The 15,019-nt window shown below is 39.0% G+C and overlaps 2 protein-coding genes and 2 long non-coding RNA genes across 8 annotated transcripts; 3 read left to right on the forward strand and 1 right to left on the reverse strand.

Annotated features, from left to right (window-relative positions):
* The first annotated feature begins 147 nt into the window (after positions 1–147).
* anxa4 (annexin A4) lies at positions 148–6,477 on the forward strand. Its single transcript, XM_077623151.1, has 13 exons — positions 148–291; positions 1,363–1,413; positions 1,926–2,013; positions 2,380–2,474; positions 3,161–3,274; positions 3,453–3,543; positions 3,837–3,916; positions 4,066–4,122; positions 4,214–4,307; positions 5,019–5,114; positions 5,716–5,774; positions 5,847–5,969; positions 6,250–6,477. The coding sequence occupies exons 2-13, from the start codon at positions 1,405–1,407 to the stop codon at positions 6,304–6,306; spliced, it is 963 nt and encodes a 320-aa protein (XP_077479277.1). The 5' UTR covers positions 148–291; positions 1,363–1,404; the 3' UTR covers positions 6,307–6,477.
* Positions 6,478–7,350: 873 nt separating this feature from the next.
* On the forward strand, positions 7,351–8,829 carry LOC144091108 (uncharacterized). 3 transcript variants are annotated; one of them, XR_013305617.1, is made up of 5 exons: positions 7,351–7,493; positions 7,683–7,760; positions 8,322–8,385; positions 8,468–8,587; positions 8,712–8,829. It is a non-coding gene; the product is annotated as an uncharacterized LOC144091108 (long non-coding RNA). The 3 variants fall into 3 exon arrangements; XR_013305618.1 differs by having other exon boundaries at positions 8,468–8,583; positions 8,712–8,726; XR_013305619.1 differs by having other exon boundaries at positions 8,322–8,529; positions 8,712–8,768.
* Positions 8,830–9,106: 277 nt separating this feature from the next.
* On the reverse strand, positions 9,107–10,564 carry LOC144090955 (uncharacterized). 3 transcript variants are annotated; one of them, XR_013305558.1, is made up of 5 exons: positions 10,277–10,564; positions 9,625–9,711; positions 9,436–9,527; positions 9,274–9,364; positions 9,107–9,188 (listed from the first exon to the last, which is right to left on the reverse strand). It is a non-coding gene; the product is annotated as an uncharacterized LOC144090955 (long non-coding RNA). The 3 variants fall into 3 exon arrangements; XR_013305557.1 differs by lacking the exon at positions 9,274–9,364; XR_013305556.1 differs by having other exon boundaries at positions 9,107–9,364.
* Positions 10,565–11,085: 521 nt separating this feature from the next.
* On the forward strand, positions 11,086–14,971 carry LOC144091048 (prolactin-releasing peptide receptor-like). The gene is made up of 3 exons (XM_077623053.1): positions 11,086–11,160; positions 12,241–12,680; positions 14,168–14,971. Exons 1-3 carry the CDS (start codon positions 11,134–11,136, stop codon positions 14,799–14,801), a joined length of 1,101 nt encoding a protein of 366 aa, XP_077479179.1. The 5' UTR covers positions 11,086–11,133; the 3' UTR covers positions 14,802–14,971.
* Positions 14,972–15,019: the final 48 nt, after the last annotated feature.

Raw genomic sequence — 15,019 nt, forward strand, 5'->3', positions numbered from 1 at the left:
CATGGTATTGTTTAAAAAGTAAAATATTATACACATGGTTGTAACATCCATACTCTGTCAGAAAGAAAATCATTCGAAAGGTTTGTCGGCAATTTGAAATGGAATAGGGTGGGATTTCCGCGTTCCTCTTGTAATTGAACGCATCTGCACATCGTGAGGTTGAAGGCGGAAAAAATGCATTGAGGGGAGGGACTTGGTGCAGTTGACATTTGACTGTGGAGGAGAAAAAGCCCGAGTTTTCGAGTTTACACTGTCTTTTGGTCTCCGATTACATTGCAGTCAACGGCACAGGTAGGGATTTTGTTGCATTAACGACGAGACATGGTTTGCGAAGTATAGGATTGTCTTTTTTGTATATTAATTTGACGCAATGAGTTGAGACTGCAGCTCTGTGGGTTACTCAGTCACTTCTGGGTGTGCCCAACTTTACAATAAGTTAACGGAGACGTTTTAATCCTTCTTTTTTTGGTTCAACAGTCTCAGCCAACATATTAAAAACTAATCCATAACAATGTCTTTTAGTGGTGGAACTTTTACTATAAATGTATGCAAATATGTTCTGCATAAATTTTTCCAAATCTACTATTGCACAATCTTAATCTTATAAAATTGTCACATGTCTGTCTCAGTCTGGGGGGTTTATATTATTAAATATTTAACTAATTTACCTGTGATATCCATTGAATCGTGCTGTTTCTTTTGTCTAAAAGTTCCAGATTAATTTTGGTTTGATGTTTAATAACTAGTAATAAATATCTGCTAAACTCTATTTAAACACAAAATATTTTCACAAAATACACTGCTCCAACAAAGCTCACATGATTCAAGCCAAAAAAAAGAGAAATCATCATCTCGTACATTTAATTAATTTAAAACCTAAATTAAAAAGATAAATCCTAATTGAATTTAATAATCTCCTGTGGTTGAGTGGAGACATTGCCATCAGGATAATGAATTTCCATAAATGAAATGAAAGATGAAAAACTATGCAACTATCTGAGTGCCACATGCTGGAGAAAATTGATACATGGATAAAATGGCTGAATTAAATTGAATTACATTTACAAGTGTAAATATTTTGCACCTCATGTAGACATGTCATCTTGTAAAATGAGCCACGCAGGATGAGAACAATGAGCCCTTCAGCACTATTGATTTAATTACAGGTGTGTCCCAGCAAAATAGCTCTTAATGGAATTACCTGGAACACAAGGGATCTTATCCATAGGCAGGCACGTACGAGTGAAAAGATCCATTGGATGATGAGAAGCATGCATTATTAAGTTGGAGGTTAATGAGGTTCATCATGGACAATGCTACCTGATGCTTCCGTTTTATTAATTGAGTCACATTATTTTGCAGCCTTCCCTTAACTCCGATAAAGAAACTTCAACTCATCTCACGATGGCAGCGGTAAGTTTAGCTCTATTTTTGAAGCAGCACTTTTACAGATATTGTGGTGAACTGGGCTCAACATTATTAAAATGTTATTCTGATCCAGCCTACCATTGTTTGAACATTCATAGCCACTGCTATGACATTGTAAAAAATAAATAAAAATAAAACACTAACACAGACAAAATTGATATGATCAACATTTTTTCCTCTGAATTATTATGTTTTTACTGATATCACATTATTTATATCGTAATGGTGATATAAAATCATCCAGCACTAGAGACATTTTCAATAAATGTTCTCTTTTAATAAAACATGCTATACAAACTGATTATTATTTTCATTATTAGAATAATTTTTCTTCTGCATACTTTGAGATTCTAAAGGAAGAATACGATTGAAAAAAATATCCTATTCCGACTGCAAAATCTTATTTGAAGAGTACACTGTGATTACAGATTTCTGCACCACTACACTCCACCCACATTTTTGACTTAACTTTTTTTCACTTTTTTTTTAATGACTAGATCGGAAACCGTGGAACAGTCACCGAGGCATCTGGGTTCGACCCAGAGGCGGACATGCAGAAACTTCGTGGGGCGATGAAGGGAGCGGGTAAGTCTCGCAAAATAGAGTCTCCATGGAAAAACAAACAACTCCTCCTACTCTTCAGGAAAGTCAAAAATTCCATTTTGTTCAGCTTTTCTATAGTCCATTCATTCTGAATAGCATACTTCTTATTCAGAATTCAGACCTGCATAGCAGCCAAGACCATGTTTCTATCTGTCCCTATATAAGAGGGAATGTTGATTTTATTAGAAAGCTTAATCCTCCCCTGACTCAATCCCAAACAAATGCGTTCTGTGGTGAGGTTAACTCACTTTTCCTGATTCTGTGAGCAAATCATGTGACAGAGGCTTCCCCGAGCGGAGTGCGGAAAGCACAATTGTTCTATTTTTTGAATGGAAAAATGTCTCACAGGCACTGACGAATCCGCCATCATCGAAGTATTAGCACATCGTACAATCGCCCAGAGGCAGCGCATCAAGGAGGCCTTCAAACAGGCAGTGGGGAAGGTGAGAATTAACAAAATGGTGTTTTCGCCCCATTCTACTGATGCAAAGGGATGAAATGAACCAGCTGGAGGGTTGAAAAAGCAGATGTTGTCCTTTTTTCTGTGCACAAAGCAGGCTTGGGCTTTGTTGCCATGGTACTTATAGTGTCTATTAATCATTAGGGCAAAAAAGCAGAAATGGATACTCGAAAAGAAACGAGAACAGTGAGAGCTTTGTAATCAACAGGAAAGAGTGACGCGCCACGTTATCAGATAGATAAAGTATGCGGTCATTCGCCAATTTTTATGTGTTTTGACAGATCAGATGTTAATTAAATGAGAAGTTGGATGTGTACCATCCTGACAGTGAGATTGTGATTAGACTGACATGCTGTGGCAAGATTGGTGATGTTTAAAAAAGGATTTTTATCATGTAGAAATAACAAGTACTTTTGGATTTATTGTGTTCAAGTGTATAAGTCGTTGTAGTCGGGCTAAAATGTTAATGAGATGTTGAGATAATAAGGGAGAATTGGTTCAATATAAAAAATGGAATAGCCATTTGTAAATGGGCATTGAATTACTGTTGATATATATGGAATTTTGCATGGTTAAAACACTCTGGAATCGCAACCCCAGTACATTTGAAGCCATGCAAATCAGAAATATGGGTCAGGATTTGAATATATTTGTCTCCCACCTTATCAGGACCTGGCCGATGAACTGTCCTCAGAGCTGAGTGGGAATGTCCGCAGCGTGGTGCTGGGACTGCTCATGCTGGCACCCATGTACGACGCCTCTGAGCTAAGAAACGCCATTAAGGTCAGAATTATACTCCACCTTTAGACTTTTTATGCCCCTAGAAAAAAACTGAATAGTCTCATTGCAATTCTGGAATGTTTGTATTATTGCAACATGTCTGTGGGTTATGTCATAACTGTGTGTGTATATAAATATATACACACACGCACACCCACTTACACACTTATTATCACCACAGGGGGCCGGAACAGAGGAGGCGTGTCTCATCGATATTTTGGCGTCCAGATCTAATGATGAGATTACAACCATCAATGAAGTTTACAAAAAGCGTGAGTGTCAATTTTCCTGTCACCTAACTGGTTTCGTAGTATGACAACATTAAAACAATAAAAAATAATATTTATAGTCCATATATCTGCAACAATAGGTACTAACAATATGAATAGGCTACGAGGGGGAAAAAACAGTTCTACACTTACAAAATACAACCATATCACTTTTATAGTTGTACATTCATATAATTTTTTATCACATCACAGTACCGTATTTCTTTTATAAGTGTCTCTATCAAAAAACAAGCAGTGCAGATGTCCTAAATCTAATTCAAGTTGGCTGTCCTCAGAATACGGGAAGAAGCTGGAAGACGATGTGATTGGTGACACATCAGGAATGTTCCAGAGGGTTTTGGTCTCTTTACTAACGGTGAGCTATCCAAAGCGCATATGAAAACTTTCATTCTTCTTCTTTTGAGGTTGGTCTCAGCAGGGTGAGATAGAGCCTTTAGAATCATTTGAGATTTGCAAAATGTGTATTTGTATCACCATTTTTCCATCTTGTTGTTCCTCACTCAGGCTGGACGCGAAGAAGGCGACCAAGTCAACGAGGCCCAGGCTTTGCAGGATGCCAAGGTAAAGATTTACTCAGTTCTAGACAAAATGTATGAAAAATGACGTTGATATAATATTAAAAGTCAAACACGTGTCGATCTTATGCTTGCAGGAAATCTATGAGGCAGGCGAAGCTCGCTGGGGCACGGATGAGGTGAAATTCCTGACAGTGCTCTGTGTCAGGAACCACAAGCATCTGTTACGGGGTATTCCTGCACTAACATAAACATGATAAAAAGATAGGTGTATAGTACCTGTGTCACTATTTTCGGAAAAATACGACCTCTTTCCTCATTTCTTTTTAAAAACAACAATCTTTTCACTATTTGCCAAACCAAGATACCGCCCAAATTAATAATAGTATTGTTTTGGCACCATCTATAGCAGGGGTCGGGAACCTTTTTGAAAGAGAGAGCCATAAACAATTCCCATTTTCAAATGTTATTCCTTGAGAGCCATACTCCCAATTTAAAAGTCAAAAAACATGAAAATGTGCGAATTTTTTGAGTCATTTTCCCACTTTTAAAGTACAAAAAGACTCTGAATTCTTTTGACAACATTGTTACGCTGTTGCTAATCAATGAATATCAATGAGTTCAATGAGTATCAATGAGAGAATGAATGCAGACGATTCAAATCAATGCCACAGTTCCGACATGACGTTCCTATTGGTCCGTTCTGGACTCGGCTCCCTCACCAGCAGTTTCCATATTTTAGCTCAGAGCCATATGCACCCATCAAAAGAGCCACATGTGGCTCCCGAGCCATAGGTTCCCTACCCCTGATCTATAGTCAGCCACATGAAATTATTGATGGGTTGCTTAAGTTACTTTCAGACAGGTTTTTAATACTGAATTAGCGATATTATTTAATATATTGCTTGTCTCATTCCTCAACTTCCTTTGCTTTTTGTTTAGTATTCGAAGAATACCAGAAGATTTCTGGCAGAGACATCGAGGAGAGCATCAAGAGGGAGATGTCAGGTTCTCTGGAGGGTGTCTTCCTGGCCATAGGTTAGTTCAGGAGTGGGCAAACTTTTTGACTTGTGGGCCAGAATGGATACTAAAATTTGACAGAGGGGCCGGGCCAGGAGCATTTGGACATGCAATGTAATTTATCAAACCTGGGGATTGAAATATAAGAAAAAAGACACAATTGAAGGTGAAAATTTATTTTCAAATTTACTTTCAACATTAAGAACATATTATTATTCAACGGAAGAAAGCAGTCTTTAAATTGAGAGTGATGAGCGGCATGTTAATTAAGCTACTGTACTGCTCCTGTGCGTACATGTGCAAGTTGCTATTTTTAACACAGTAGAGAAACTCACATTTCAGTGGGAACTGTGTTGTTGTTCTCCCTTTTTTGCCAGTGCATCAAAATGTGGAGTTAGTGTGCTATCTATCGGGGAAATGAGGGTATTGCAGTGGAAAGGGAATGAGGTTATTGATTTTTACTATAATTTGGACAACGTCGGCGGGCCGGATTAAAAAGCCTAACGGGCCGGATATGGCCCGCGGGCCGTAGTTTGCCCATGTCTGGGTTAGTTAGTACTTAGTTGCAGGTTACCATGGCGGCTGGCATAAACATCCAACTTCTCTTTTCTTTCTCCAGTCAAATGCATAAGGAACAAGCAAGCCTTCTTCGCTGAACGCCTGTACAAATCAATGAAGGTTCATAGTTCATTCTTCAACTGAAACGTTAAAAAGTCCACTTGACATGTTTGCTGATGTGTGTTTGGACAGGGTCTGGGCACCACGGACACCGTGCTCATAAGGATCATGGTTTCCAGGGCTGAGATTGACATGTTGGACATCAAGGCGCAGTTCCTGAAGATGTATGGCAAGACTCTACACTCGTTCATTAAGGTGAGGCTCTAAATCAGACATCAATCCATCAAGCCGTAATGCTGTTAGAAATGTCTTTCCGTCAAGTCTGTTTTTTATCCTGTTCATTCATGATTTAGAACTTGAGGTGAACATTTGATAGGTGGGCTGGCACTCCTAACAACTGTTTTTAGACAAGCCATTCAAAGATACATTACGTTTTCTTCTATACTAGCCTACCCTTTAAATTTCTGTATTTTGAAAATCATTTACCAGTTGGGTGCATTTCCCTTTTCTTTACTGCTTTTCCTTCTTTCCAAAGGGAGATACATCTGGAGACTACCGCAATATCCTGCTGAAGTTATGTGGAGGAGAGTAAAACGACACGCAAGAAGCGAGAAATCCCATCCAGATCAGCATCCCCGCGTTGGATGAACATGGATGACGCACTTTTCCAAACCTCTTTCGTCTATTCCTTTCAATTTCAAATCACCACTTTACCTTGTTTTACTATATCTATGACCAATTAAACCAAAGACCAGTGACCTTTTACACGTGTCAGGGTTTTCCTCATCGATCCCATCTACAAAGATTTACACGTGGTAATAGTTCTAATATGTCCTTCCGCATCTTTACTGACGCATAAGACGAATGTTAGCGGGCCTTTACTCTTGTTACCGCCCATCAAGTCCATTTGTTTAATTGGGAGTCGTTCTTCATGTGTTGAGTCAGGCCCTCAATTACATTAACAGGAACCTAGTTTCAATTTTCGGCTGAAAAACGGGCTGTAATCAAGTTGACGAGGAGGTCCCTAAGCTCAAGCTTACATCTCAGGCAGGAAATACGCTGTAGTTGTTGCCATCTCCGCCACTGAGGCACAAGTAGAACTCAGAATAGTAAAGCAAGCACATTAAAAAAATAAAAAAGTGGTAATATTCTGTTTGGCAGATAAACACACTCAATTTTGTGACTCGCCTGTATCCTTGAAAGTTAGTGCACGTGTTGCTTTGTAAAGGTAGTTGCAAAATAGTCAACGTGCTCGCACAGAAAAAATAAAAACCTGCACATGTCAAGTATTACATTATACCATGCTCTGCTATAAATAACCCAAATATCATATCTTTCCTTTGTTTTGGTGTAAAGAAGCACAAGAACATTAGGAAAATATTGAAATTTAATGAACTATTCCTTTTCCATGTCACCGCAATGTTCATAATGTGCAATATTGTATCTTAAAGTATTAAAGCCCAACCAAAAAGTATTTACAGTACGTTATTATGAAAACAATGTATTTGTTTTGAAGTATTAATGCCCAACCTAAAAGTATTTGCAGCCCCAGCCCCCTGACTAATGCACTCTATGATGAAAACGATATCTTTTTTTTGTGTCTATGTGTAATAGGCGTGGCCGAGGCGTGGAGTTCAAAAGACCGCCGCCATCGCCGCCATTTTTCAAAATGGCGGATGAGCCGGAGGCTGGGCGCGTTGAACTGCTGAGCTGCTCAGAATTGACGATTTCCCGAAGAAAGACCCGACAAACTTCTTCCAGGACAATGCAGCGCGTTCGGTACTTCGTCTTTTGGGGATTTCGTAGCCCCAGTTCTCATTTCAAGAGTGCTTTTTGACGGGAACGTGCTTCATTGGCGTGATGTGGCCCCGACGTGGATGCAAACAAATGTTTGCTAGCAAGTTGGCTACATTGCGTCACCTATTGCTCTTAATGTTTAAAAAGAAACCCTTCCATTGTGTGTTTCAGTCCCTCAACGAGGACAGACTGCTGGGAAACATCAAGAATGTGGCCATAACGGCCAAAAAGGAGCAGTTTGTCGGCAAAGTGAGTCTTTTTTTAATAGCTTCTAATTCCTCTACCCGTGTAATTGGATTGGATAACTTTATTCATCCCGTATTCGGGAAATTTTGTTGTCACAGTAATGTTTAGATATCAGCGACCAGTGTTCACGGCTTTTCTAAATTAGCTTGTTTAGCATCATGATACACTCCAATTTTGAATGAAGACACTTTAACTGGGTTGGCGTTGATTTTTAATAGCAAGTTCCTGTGTGGGTAACTCACACTCACACTAGTGCCATCAAGTGGAGTTGTAAGGAATAAACAGTACACTTCTAGAATACGTATATACCTTTTCCCTTCCCTTTCCTAAAGGAAGACTAAAGGGCTTGGACCTTTTGATTTTTTATTGTGGTTTTGACAAAACCTAAGCGAGACATTCATTCAGCCGTAGCGCAGGGGTCATTTTTGACTCGTTTAAACAACCATTTTTCCTCCGTCTAAGAGCTTTGTGAGACGTATTTTATTTTTTTGATTGAATGGGAGTCATTTGTGCATCAAAATGGTTAAATAAGCAATGACATAATCATGCTGTGGTGTTTTGCAGAGATTTAAAGCGACAGAGATGGTGGAAGCTGTCCAAATCTACAAGACCAAAGAAGGCGTGTGACGTAAGACCTGTTTTTCAGGTTATTTGATTTATTATTTTCATGTCATGTGTACTAAAAATACTCTATTTTGCTTCTCTTCAAGGTCCACCCAAGTTTACCAAATCAACGTGCCTTTGACACCAACATCTTGAGGGCCCCTATCCAGTATGTTTTCCATATCTCCCACCACATCTGAAAAGAGAGATGGGCCTTTCTCATGTTGGTAAAACCTAACTTAGTGTTGTTTTTTGGTCAAATCTTTTGACCTAACTGGCCTCCAGTTTATTTATTTTTTTAAATGTTGGACTTAGTGTTTTGTGCTTTGACCCTCTTTTTTTCCTCCCCAGAATTCCATCCAGTGCCAAGAAAAGATTCATCAATGGAAATAGTCTCATCTTTAAATGCTGGAAGACTTGTGAACTTCTCAATTACCCCATTGTGGGAAAATAAAACCTCTGAAATATATTCATGTATTTTTCTTTGCTAGTTATATAAAGGAATGCACACAACATGACATTTTAGAATTTTTATTCAAAGAAAAACATTTGCACACTTAAGATCAGATCAATTGATGTACTCAACCTGTAGACAAAAGTAAAAACACTTAGAAAAATTTCAACAGGCTAAAAAAACCGTTTTTTAAATTATAAAACACTTAGAATATAAACACCAAAAAAAAAGGAAAAAAAAGACCATTGAGGGCCTTGGGTCTTTTTTCTCCAAGTGTTTTAACAAAGACAAATGACACTCAAATCTCTTTTATTGCAATTTCTGATTGAAAAAAAGAAAAGAAATCCTCCTCACCTTAGGAATCGGGACATCACCTATAAAATAAGAGGGGGTTAGTAAATTGCAACTTTAGTCAATAAAATAATGTGAGATTGGAATGTTTTGACTTGGATACATTACAATATAATCCGGTAGCCAGCGCTATCGCATTTCGATCTTAATCCATATGAAATACATATGCGTCTGACGAAATAGTGCGTGCTTTGTGTGTCTAAAATACAGAAATAGCACTCGTTACTGACACTGCGGCGTAAGAAACGATGCGCCAAATACGGTATTAACCTCAGAGCAGAGTTAAGAGACGATGCATCATCTTCAAGTGGGCAACCTGGGAAGATCACCTGGTCCTCCAGGGTCTGGACATCACCATGGACCTGGTGCATGCAAAAAAATTGAGCAAAAGTTATCATATACAGAGACTGGAGATTCAACAGATGTGTTTAGGTGGGTTTTTTGGGTCATTAGTATTACCTTGATACCTTGGCCCAGTCTCCTTTCCCCTCAAGGGTGTGCATGGTTCTGGACACACGGGAACAGCTTCATCTTGATTTAACCAAGCTATTTGGGAAGTGCAAACAATTATTACAGGAAAGAGAAATCTTAAACTAAATGATCAAGATAAAGAATGAAAATAAGTTAGTGCTCGGTGCTAATTTCCCATTTCCAGACAAAGCGATTCAATATACAGACTGATGTAAAAAAACTAGGAGAAAGTCGTCTTAACCATTTTGGTATCAATGATTTTTGTTTAAAACAGAATTACAAATTGGAAAAGGGCGTTTAGTTATCGCAGTGAAAACTATCATTACATTCAACACACCTTCACCTGGCAAACTGACCGTTGATATCTCGGCTTTGTTTGATAAAATGAAGTCTTCCCCCACGACTCAATAATGGAGAGAATACGGACAAAATACTTTTGAAGTCAAATGTCGTGAGGCTAATGCTAAGCTAGCTAGTGACATGCCAAGGAGCCCATACTTCAAATGTCGACGGTGTGTTCGACCTGGCAATAAACTAACAGATTTGTTGGCGTTTTGGCTCAATTGATTCCTAAAAAAATCTCCCGGTAGGGTGTTAAAAATGCACATAGGCCAGTAAATTGCTCTAGTCTAGGGCTTACCTCGTTTGGGTGCTAGTCGTTCGACCGACGGCATGGAAATGGCTGCGCTAAAGGGCGAGATGCTGCGCAGGTGCATAATTTAAGCACCTGCGTCACCAATGGGCGTAACCACGCCCATAGGAGGTGATTTGTCCTCCCGACTCAATGACCATGTTTGGAAGATGACGTACTATAGTCGCCATTTTTGTAGTCTTGATGCTGTAAAAGAGTGTGTTCGTTTTTTTTTTTTAATATAAAAAGCCTTACTTTGCATGGTCATTTAAAAAAAATAAAAAGCCTTACTATACATGGTCATTTTTACAAATTAAAAAGCCTTACTATATATTATGTCGTATTTTAAGAAAAAAAGCCTTACTATACTATGTCGTTTTTTTTAAAGAAAAAAAGCCTTACTATATACACTATGTCGTTTTTTAGGAAAAAAACCTTACTATACTATGTTGTTTTTTAGGAAAAAAGCCTTACTATACTATGTCGTTTTTTAGGAAAAAAAGCCTTTCTATACTATGTCGTTTTTTAAAGAAAAAAAAGCCTTACTATATACACTATGTCGCTTTCAAGCTACTGCCGCATAATATAGTCTAGCTTAAAGTATAACCAATACTTTATATGAGAAAGAAAAAAATGAATCAAACAGCTGACAACCGCTTCATCAGTGAACAACAAACTGAAGACTTCAGGATTAACGTCAGGATGTCACATGCACCTTCAAAGTCATCTGTCGTCATCTTATTGGCTCGCTGTCATTCCCATAGACTCCCTCCCTCCTTTTCCTCTCCTCCACTCCTTTCTACATGTTCTCTCAGAGTGAACCGGGCAGCATCCTTTTTATTCACGGAGGAGTGAGCGCTGAATAAATGCACTTTACAGTTAATGCATCACAGGTAAGTTACTGAGCTTTATATTCTGAAGTGGAAAACCTCCTACAATGCCATTAACTTGTTATCAACAAATATATATATTTTTTGGGACTAATATCAGACAGTCAGCTGGGTAAAATTTGAATCTATCATTTCGATGACATGGTTAAATTAAACTGAGTAGTTATTCATATACTGTCAATAAATGTACTGTAAACAGGTGCATATGCATATTTACTGTAATTGACATATTTACATATCAGCCCCTTCTAACATGATAATTGATCGCCTAAGTCATTTTTTAATTTTTTTCAGGAAACAAAAAAAACTGAAAATTTGTTGCATCTTTGATCATCATATTTTTTTGTAAAAAAAACAAGTATTTTAATATATATATAAAAATTAAAATATATATTCGTACTATAGTACATACCTTTCTTTGGCTGGAGACCATCAATACTATTTAAGTACTTTATGAGTATGAAAACAAAGAGCACAGTATTAAAAAAAATTCGGAGTAATTGTTTACACATAAATAGATTAACTATTTCCTTTTTTTCCAGAATTGTTTATAGTATCAGCCTCCATTACATCTAGTTTCAGTATTTTATTACAGTTGATGCTCTTAGATATATATAATAGGGTGAACATATAGTTGTGCTTTAAATATGCGGAATTTCTTAACTTGAAAAGTAACCACAAGGAAAAGTAACCACAAGGAACTGCTTGTCAATGTCAATTTACGTGTCATAGCTCAATACAATTCGTCTTTTTCATCTTCCTTGTCAAATTGCCAAAATAGAAAAACCTGACTTGATATCCTGATTTTGTGGCTAGAACTGTACTGTATTACCCGGTTGTTCAAATAAAAAGAATGTATGAGTCTGTATGATGAAAGCACTAAAACACTTGACATTTAAAAAACAAAGTGTTGACTAAAGTCATGCTGTCATTTCAATTTGAAAACGTTAAAGAATGACTCCAATTTACTGCACTTAGCAACGGTCTCTTTTTTGACAATAAGACGTGAAGTATATTTTATGATCTTTCAACCAAGAAGGGTGTGATTGTTTGGATTTGACGTTTTTGTTCCTACTTACCCAGACCCTGACGTTGCCACAGTGCGCCCCCATCATGCAGACCAATGGCAGTGATGTACTCCAAGACCTTTATGAAGTAGCGGTCAATGACAAATCCAGCAACCGCAGCTCGCAGTTTGCTGACGTAGCCATGCTCCAGACGTTCAAACCCCTCATCATCCCGTGCTACGCTCTCGTAGTGGCGGTGGGCGTTTTCGGCAACTACCTGCTCCTTTACGTCATCTGCCGAACACGAAAGATGCACAACGTCACCAATTTTTTCATCGGTAACCTGGCCTTTTCCGACATGCTCATGTGCGTGACGTGCGTGCCGTTCACCCTGGCCTATGCCTTCAATCCTCACGGTTGGGTGTTTGGCCGCTTCATGTGCTACCTGGTCTACCTTATCCAGCCGGTCACTGTTTATGTTTCGGTCTTCACGCTCACTGCCATCGCTGTGGACAGGTGAGTGATTAAAATGATACATCCCTTTCAGATAGACATGCTTTAAAGTAGATTGCGGTAGGTTGGCTCATTGAAAAGTAGATCTAGAAGTGAGTCTGGATGGGCAAAGGATGTTTTAAACACCAATGGTGGAGCAACATATGTAGACATTGTTTTTTAATTGTTTATAAGGAACCACAAATAATACTTTGGCTGAAAAAGCGAATGTTTCATCTGTGTTTGTGTTCTTAATAGGTATTCAAGTCATTCATGCTTGCATTTAGCTTTGCTAGTTGACCAATTTCTATCAGTAAAATAGCCTTCCGCTGAGATAGACTGGTACCCTACAGCGCTTCGCATGAAAAAGTGTCTTGAAAATGGATGGAAGAACATCTGTTCTTGTTCAATGTTGAATCCTCACTCACTTCCTATGGTGATATTGACTTAAGGTTCTGAATGGATGGTCGCATTGATGTTCTATATAAGACTCAAACAGTAAATCAATACATAGTATATGGGTTTTTATTTGACTTACTGTATGTTCTATCCTTTTCTTCAATCCCAAACCAACAGCTGTGCAAAAGTCCATTTCTGCTAAAGATAAAGTATGTGCATAAAATGTACAGAATGTTTTCAATAAGATTTCCCTGCGGTCAAGTCACATTGTGTACTTCTGCAGAGCAAAGCAGCAGCTTTTAGGAGCCTTAAGAGGAGTAACATCAGGGAAGAAAGAAAGAAATCGCTCGCCTCCACTAATTATACGTTACAAACACGCTCAGCTTTTGTACTTGGCACATGCATATTTAGACAAAATGAGCAATCCTTTTAAATGCTCAGCTTGTCATGTTGTAAATCACAGCACAAGCTCTACATGTACTCACCCAAATTCGAACATATTTTTATTATCCAGGCAAGAAAACAAGGCATGTTTAATTCTGCCTTAGTGTGAATCCTCCAAGCTTCACCGTGATCCATTCCATGACCTCAGTCAATTTCTGTTTAAAAATTTAAAAAAAGTTCAGTTAATGAGTGGACCGATTCTCAATTAACATTTCAATTTAACACTTCAGCACAATTTAACTGATTTAAATTCATCTGACTTTATCACAATACAGTAGAGAGGCCAAAAAGTAAAGAAATTTTAGAAGGTCAAATAAAAATGTTAAACTCATATTCATTATATGGAATGGAAAATATTTTTCAGAAGGAAAATTGCAAATATTTTTTTTTTTACAAATTCCCATATTTGTGCATCCCTTTGAGAAAAAGAAGCATACTATAGTTTAATATTCATGAATGTTGATATACTTCGAGTTTGTCCTAATTCCTCAAATAGGCGCAAAATTAAACATTTTGGGGGTGCCATACAATTGGATTCCATATATACGCTATAATATCAGAATCACCACCACTATTTGATGGTTTGCTCATGTTGTAGCAATACAATGTTACCTTTTTTTATTTGAAGTAGTCTCTGCAAATCATAAGGCAATTTCCCACCTTTGTAGATATTATGTGACAGTGCACCCTTTGAAGAAGCGCACCTCCGTGACCACCTGCGTTTGGGTCCTCGTCGGGATCTGGCTGCTGTCCTGCGGCCTGGTCACGCCAGCGGTGAGCCACACGTACCACGTGGAGTTCAAGGAAGAAGGCTTCACCATCTGCGAGGAGTTTTGGCTAGGCCAGGAGAAGGAGCGACGGGCTTACGCATACAGCACCTTGCTGATCACCTACGTCTTGCCCCTCTCCGCCGTTTTCGTCTCCTACTTTTGCATCACGGTCAAGCTCAAGAAATGCGTGGCGCCCGGTCACCGAACCCAGGAGAAAGCCAACGCCCAGCAAGCCCGCAAGAGGAAGATTTTCCGCCTCATCGCCCTTCTCGTGTCAGCCTTTGCCGTTTGCTGGCTGCCCATTCACGTTTTCAACATGCTGCGAGATATCGACATTCACCTGATTAACAAGCGCTTTTTCCTTCTCATTCAGCTGCTCTGCCACCTGTGCGCCATGAGCTCATCTTGCTGCAACCCTTTCCTCTACGCATGGCTGCACGACCGATTCCGCTCGGAGCTGAGGAAGATGCTCAAGGGCCCCAACCGTGTCGGAGCGCCGCTCAACCGCTACCCCGCTGGCGTGGCCTTGTAATCAATCGCTCGCTATGGCCACCTTGCATTGGATGGTCCTCATTTTACTCTACAGTTAACCTGGCACTCCGTACACGGCTTATCCTGTTTTGTGACCGGACGTTTGGTCGCCCGGACGTTTGGTCGCCCGGACGTTTGGTCGCCGGACATTTGGTCACCCGGGTGAATACAATTTTGAGAGCTGGTTTCAACAGTAGATATTTAGATATATTAAACTCT

This window comes from Stigmatopora argus, chromosome 16 (genome assembly GCF_051989625.1).
Source record: "Stigmatopora argus isolate UIUO_Sarg chromosome 16, RoL_Sarg_1.0, whole genome shotgun sequence".
Lineage (NCBI taxonomy): Eukaryota > Metazoa > Chordata > Actinopteri > Syngnathiformes > Syngnathidae > Stigmatopora > Stigmatopora argus.